This window comes from Orycteropus afer, unplaced genomic scaffold, assembly GCF_000298275.1.
Source record: "Orycteropus afer afer isolate SDZICR_OR568_19922 unplaced genomic scaffold, OryAfe1.0 scaffold00017, whole genome shotgun sequence".
NCBI lineage: Eukaryota > Metazoa > Chordata > Mammalia > Tubulidentata > Orycteropodidae > Orycteropus > Orycteropus afer.
In genome coordinates, this window is record NW_006921604.1 from 11688284 (window position 1) to 11695409 (window position 7126).

At 40.7% G+C, this 7126-nt stretch overlaps 1 protein-coding gene across 1 annotated transcript in view; it reads right to left on the reverse strand.

Moving 5' to 3' along the window:
• CHST10 (carbohydrate sulfotransferase 10) overlaps positions 1-7126 on the reverse strand; it is a 38197-nt gene that overhangs the window by 19019 nt on the left and 12052 nt on the right. The window contains 1 exon segment of the mRNA XM_042783526.1: positions 330-421. Within this exon segment, the coding sequence (XP_042639460.1) occupies positions 330-421 (92 nt within the window).

The window sequence follows — 7126 nt, forward strand, 5'->3', positions numbered from 1 at the left end:
AAGAGGCCTCTAGGGGAGTGAGATCAGCAGTGCTGGGGTCACAGCCCTATCCATGCCAAAATAACAAAGTCACACTCTATCTGACTCAAGGATCCGACCTACACAGCACCTGCCAGAGCTGGGCTCTGTCTGAGGCCAGACCCTCCCCTGATTTCTGCATCAACCACACATCAACTGCTGTAGGAGGCCCAGCCACAAAAGCATCTGGTGAGAAGTGCTGTGCTGGGCAAACAAAGGCTCTGTGTGATTGTCCCCAAGAGGTGCCAAGTTTCCTCCTCCTCTGTTGACCATCATGAGGGGACCAGGGCCCTTCATCTTTCTGTGCCTACCTTGAGTTCCTCAGGAAAGCGCTTCTCCTCTGGCAACTTCCCCACATCTGGCATGGTTGTCAGAAACAGAAACTCCTGTTTGGCACTGTACACTAGAAGACAGAGAGATGAAAAAGTCTTCTTATACATAAATCTGTAGAACAGAATTCTGAACCTAGAAATAGATCCACACAAACATGTCCAACTAATATTTTACAAAGGTGAAAAAGCAATTAATAAAAGAAGGCTAGTCTTTTCAACAAATGGTGATGGAGCAGTTGCATTTCAAAGACAAAAAAAAAATGAACTTCAACCTAAGCCTCACACATTATATAAGAATGAACTCAAAATGTTTAATAGGATTAAATTCAAAACACGAAAAAACTTTAAACAACATACAAGAAAAACTTCAGAAAATGGATAAATTGGTCCTCATTGTCTTAGTTCTCTAGAGTTGCTATAATAGAATTACTACAAGTGGATGGCTTTAACAAACAGAAATTTATTATCTTACAGTTTAGGAGGCTTCTTGTTGTTATGTGCCGTCGAGTCAGACCCAACTCATAGCGACCCCTCCTTGGGTTGCCGAGGCAGTATCACTACGGAAGTAGATTGCCCAACCTTTCTTCCGAGGAGTGGCTGGTGGGTTTGAACCCCCAGCCTCCTGGTTAGCAGTCAAGCTCAGAATGGCAGATCTAGGGGTGGGTGAAGGCCCTTGGACCTTGGGCTTCAGCTCCACTTCTTGCTCCAGGCCCAGTGGAGCTGGAGGCTTCTTCTAACTCATGCAGCTACTGGTTGCTGAGGCTGAAAAACCTAAGATCAGCAGGCAACACAGCAGGCCACTGGTTCAAGTCCAGGAACAATCCCAAGATTGGCAGGCAACATGGCACAAAATGTGCCAAAGGCTGGAGATCTCTCTCAAAACTTCTCCATATACATTGGAAGCAGTCCACACCCTGAAGGCAACTCCCTTTCCACTGATTAAGATCTCATAGCAGATTCCAACATGGAGGTGATTACAATCTCATCATAGGGAATAACTACATCCAGCTGCCAAGCTACTAAAAACCATGGCCCAGGCAAGCTGACACACAACCTTAACTACCACACTCAACAAAATTAGTAACTTTTGCTCCTAGAAAGACCCTGTGAAGATAATGGAAGGCCAAGCTAAAGAATGTGGGAAAATATTTAGAAACCACCTATCTGACAAAGGACAAATATCTAAAATATATAACTCACTGCCATTGAGTCAATTTTGACTCACAGTACCTCCATTGGGTTTCCAAGGCAGTAAATCTTTACAGAAGTAGATTGCCCAGTCTTCCTTCCGTGGAGTGGCTAGTGGGTTTGAACCGTCAACTTTCTGGTTAGCAGTCAAATGCCTTAAAATATATAAAGAACTTTCAAAACTCTCCAAACTCACCAGTAAAAGAACAAACAATCCAATTAGAAAATGGGCTAAAGGCATGAATGGGTATTTCATCAATGAGATATAGGTGGCAATTAAGTACATGAAAAGATGTTCAACATCAATAGCTGTCAGGAAATACAAATTAAAACCACAATGGGATATCACTACACAATTATCGGAATGCCTAAAATAAAAAATAATGAAAACACCAAATGCTGCTGAGGATGTGAAAAACTGGATCACTCACACATTGACGAGTGCAAAATGGCACAGCCACTCTGGAAAACAGTTTAGCAGTTTCTTAGGAAATTAAACATGCAACTACCACATGACCTAGTAATTGTACTCTGGGAAATGGAAGTCAATGTTCATATAAAAACCTATACATAAATGTTTATACCAGTTTTATTCTTAATAGCCCAAAACTGGAAACAATTCAGATGTCCTTCAGTGGGTGAAAGGTTAAAAAAAAAAAACTATGATACATCCATACCCTGGAACACTACTCAGCAATAAAAGGGAATGAAATACTGATACACACAGCTATTTGAATGGATCTCAACAGAATTATATTGAGTGGATCTCAACAGAATTATGTTGAGTGGAAAAAGCCAATCCCAAAAAGGCATACCGTATGATTTCATTTACATAATTCTTGAACGACAAAACTATAAAGATGGCAAACAAATTAGTGGTTGTCAGGTTGGACAGGTGCAGCAGAAGTCAGGCATGGGGAGAGGGATGGGGATTGAGAGAGAGATGGTGAGGCTAAAAAAGGACAGCACGAGGGATCCTGTGGTGATAGAAATGTTCTGAACCTTGATTGTTAATTGATGTCACTATTCTGGCACCACAGTTTTTACGAGATGTAACCACTGGTGGAAAATGGATAAAGGGCACAAAGGAACTTTGTGTTAGTCTCACAACTGCATGTAAATCTACAAAATAAAATTTAAAAAGCCAAAGTCAGTGGTCAAGTTGGTGCTTACACACGTTAGTTTAACAACAATAGAAGCAGCACGAGGAATCGAGATCAGATTACAAGAATCTTACAATGTGCTCGTAATTTATGAGTTTTTTTGGAAACCTTTGGATAGATGTGAAGACAACTTGATAACAGATACATAATGTAGATAATCTCATCAAACCAAGTATTTACTTTAAAAAATTCTCAAAATCTAATACATAATTAGGAAGAAAAAATAGAAATCAAATATTAGCATAAAAATGAGTTACACAAAGGCATATTTCACATTAAATTTTTTAAAAAAACCAAAACCTACTCCTCTTGGGTCATTAATGCCAGCCTTTGACATGCTCTGCTGCAGCTCCATGGTCCCCTCCATACTCTGGCTGTTGGACTAAACATCTTTCCTCCCCAGACAGCAGTGGATGCAGGTACCATGCAGCCTGAATATTCTTCCTTCTTTTTATTCCCTGCTTGGAGGACTTTACAAAAATCTTACAAATGCCTTGAAGATAATAGTAATCCTATTTCCTCTCTCTCTTACACCTTAGAATTTTAAGATTCCAATGAAATCTCACTAAGATCTTTTTTCCTTTTTTCTCTATTTTTGAGTTAAAATGCAGTTCTACCCAATTCTGTGTGCAGAAGGCATTCTAATGCTTACAATAAGAACTGTATGAATCATGTAAAAGTAGACAAAAGAACCCATGTCATCAGTCTTTAATGCTCTTGAAGACACTGCCAGGGCTCTGAGAGACCAGCATCTATCTTCCTCCTTTAACTCTGTCATCTTAGAGCACTAATGTGCTAAAAAAAAAAAACTCTCATTCCATTCTTATTTAGTGACTGAGTGTTCCAACAATGTTTTCTACTATTTGTTGTGTAATGTTCAGCCCTGTCTCAGGCTGAATGGGTTTCACAGAAACCTAGGCTTCCTTAATAACATTATAGATAGGCAAATGTACCCTGCATTCTGAATAAATTTTGAAAGACAACCATTTCACACACTAAGCAGCATACAGAATGGGCTTTGGCAGCGGTGGAGCATCTTACCTTCCAACACCACACATGCTGGAGAAGTCATTCCTCGATTTTAACATTTTTATTGTTTTTAAAAGGAGCCCTGGTGGGTCAATGGTTAAATGCTTGACTGCTAACCAAAAAGCAGTGGTTTGAACCCACCCAGGGGTCTGTGAGAGAAAGACTTGGTTCCATAAAGAATACAACCTAGAAAACCCTATGAGATGGTTCTGCTCTATCAGATGAGGTTGCTGTGAGTTGAAATCAACTCCACAGCACTTAACAACAACAATATGATTTTAAACTTTCTAGCTATTGGTTTGTCATATTGTGGTATAGCTTGCGTGATACTATGATGCTAAAAGCTTTGTTACTGACATTTCAACTACCTGCAGGTCATCCAAGGTTCAGCAGAGCATCCAGACTAAGAAGAACCTGGCTATCTACTTCTAAAAAGAAACTGGCTGGCTGGACTTCCGGTAAGATAGAGGAATAGGCAGATAAGCCACACAGATGCTCTGCAACAAAGAAAAGAGAAACCAATTGACAGAGATACAGAAGATAATCCTGGAGCCCTGACCTTTGAAAGAAAGTACACAGAAGTAGATGAAGCACCAACTACTAGAAAAACCTGAACAAAAATACTGAGTACAGAGACAGTTAGAGAAGTAGATTGTCAGCTACTCTGACAGGACCAACAGCCTGAATATTTCCAAGTGATGTTGGGACCTGAGAATTGACCTAAAGATCAGCCCTGGTCACTAAGGGCTGTAGGGACAACTGCGCTGGTGGCCTGTGACTAGGAAGGGAAACAGCAAGGAGGGAGACAACCTGAGCTGTCGACTTTCCGCTGTCCGGAGGGCGTAGCCATTTTGATTGTTTACACGCAGCAGCCATTTTGGATATTTAAAGTGACCGAGGGGGCAGACATTTTGAATATTTATAAGCGGCAGCCATTTTAGATTTTAAAGTGACAGCATTCTCATTCAGATTCCAGGGACCTAAGAACAGGCTCTGTTTGCCAAGGATGGCAGGGACATATGAAAGCCTGATAACAGGAAAGGAGGCAGGTGGTGAGTGTCTAAGTGCTGTCAACTAGTGCATAGAGGAGCACAGCACAGTACCTTGCTTATGTAGGTAACATACAAACAAAACAAAATGAAAATTGTGGGCAAGTCAATGTCACCAATCAAATATAAACACAAAAACGTCTCAATGCCTCAGGAGACAACAGAGCCTCACAGTCCACACAAAGAAGCAAGATAAAGCAGGAGAAACAAGGGAGCAGGATACAGACCCAAAACACATCCCTGAGGAAGACGCAGCACTGGAGCTCCCTGAAACGGAATTCAAAAGAATTATATTTAGGTATCTTCAATGGATTGAGAAGCAGATCAAGGAAAACACTGACAAAACTAAGGAAAACACAGAGAAAACCCTACAACAATTTCAACAGACACTACAAGAACAAAATGACAAAATAAATGAAAAATTAGAAAGGATACAAAATCTACATACAGAAATGTAGAAGATCAATACTAAAATTTCAGAAGTAGATAAGACACTGAATGGACAAAGGAATAGAATTGAATCAATGGAAGACAAGATTAGTGAGACTGAAGGCAAATACACCTGAATACGTCTTTGGAAAGGGATCAATCAGAAAAAAGATCAAAACAAAATGAAGAAAGCCTAAGGTTCATGTGGGATACCATCAAAATGAATAACCTATGTGTAACTGGAATCCCAGAACAGCAAGAGACAAAAAAAATCCACAGAGAAAATTGTCGAAGATTTGTTTGAAGAGAATTTTCCTGGTATGATGAAAGATGAAAACAGGTCTATCCTATCCCAATCAAGATAGACCCCAAAAGAAAATCACGAAGACATATCATCATCAAACTCACCAAAACCAAAGACAAAGAATCATCTTGCTCCAGCACTAGTAGCAAAGTTGAACAAGACAGAAAATAACAAATGCTGGAGAGGTTGTGGAGATATTGGGACTCTCATATACTGCTGGTGGGACTGTAAAATGGTACAACCACTGTGGAAAGCAGTATGGTGATTCCTTCAAAAGTTGGAATTAGAAATACCATTTGACCTAGCCTTCCATTACTAGGTATATAACCTAAAGAAGTGAGAGCCATGACAAGAACAGATATATGCACACCCATGTTCATCACAGCACTATTTACAATAGCCAAAAGATGGTAACAACCCAGGTGTCCATCAACTGAGGAATGGATAACCAAACTATGGTACATACACACAATGGAACACTATGCAACGCTAAAGAATAATGTAGAATCTGCAAAACACCGCATAACGTTGATGAACTTGGAGGACATTATGCTGAGTGAAGTAAGTTAATCACAAAAGGACAAATATTGTATTAGTCTGTTATCGTAAAAGTTAAGGAAAGGTTTATCTATAGAAGGAAATTTTCTTTGTTGGTTACCAAGGGTGGAAGGGGAGGGGAGGGAACGCTGTTAGATAGACAGAGATAAGTAGTGATTTGGGTGAAGAAAAGGGCAATGTACCAAATGTGAGTGACTAATATGGCGGCACTGAGGAAGAGAAAGACATAGAGAGGTACATGGGAGGTTCAGACAACAAAGATGAACCCTTTTGCACATACAGTACTGTGTTGTTAGTGAAGGCAAACATGGGTATATGGGTGGATAGATGGGTGGACAGGCTGACCAATTAAGTATGTCTATGAAATGGGGAGTGTATCCAAGACCTTGTATAGGGTTGGCAGACAATAGTCCTATAAGTTTATGTGAATGATCAGAATTCCTAGGTGTATAGTAGAGCTGACAACGGGCAAGGGTGTGGTCACTGCTTGGTCACAGCCAGCTACCCAGAGGGATCGAGTAATTGAACCTGTGGGCTTGGGACCATAGTTGTAGGGGATATCAAGCCCAACTGGCATAACATACTATACAAAACACTGTTCCACCTCCTGCTTTGGCGAGTAGTGACTGGGATCTTAAAAGCTAGAAAGCTGCCATCTAGATGCAATGATAGGTCTCTCCTCGTTCAGAGCAAAGAATGAAGAAAACCAAAATTAATGGAAACAACTAGTCCTAGCGACTGGTACACCATCCAATCTGCAGCCTATACGACTATGAGACCAGTAGAACGAGATGATGCCCGGCTACCACTGTTATCCACGTGGAAGGGGATCTATGTAGGAGATCCTTGATAGAGAGGAAGCATAATATGGAACAAAACTCAAAATCATTTGGAGGAAAAAAAAGGGGGTGGGGTGGGGACCAGGTTTGGTGGTCCAATAGAGCCTGGTGGAACCACTTAAGACTATGGCCCCTAGCTGCCCTTCAAGTCTGGAATTGAACCCACACCTGTGGTTTCCAGCCAAACAAAAGACAGGCATATGAGTTGAACATTTAC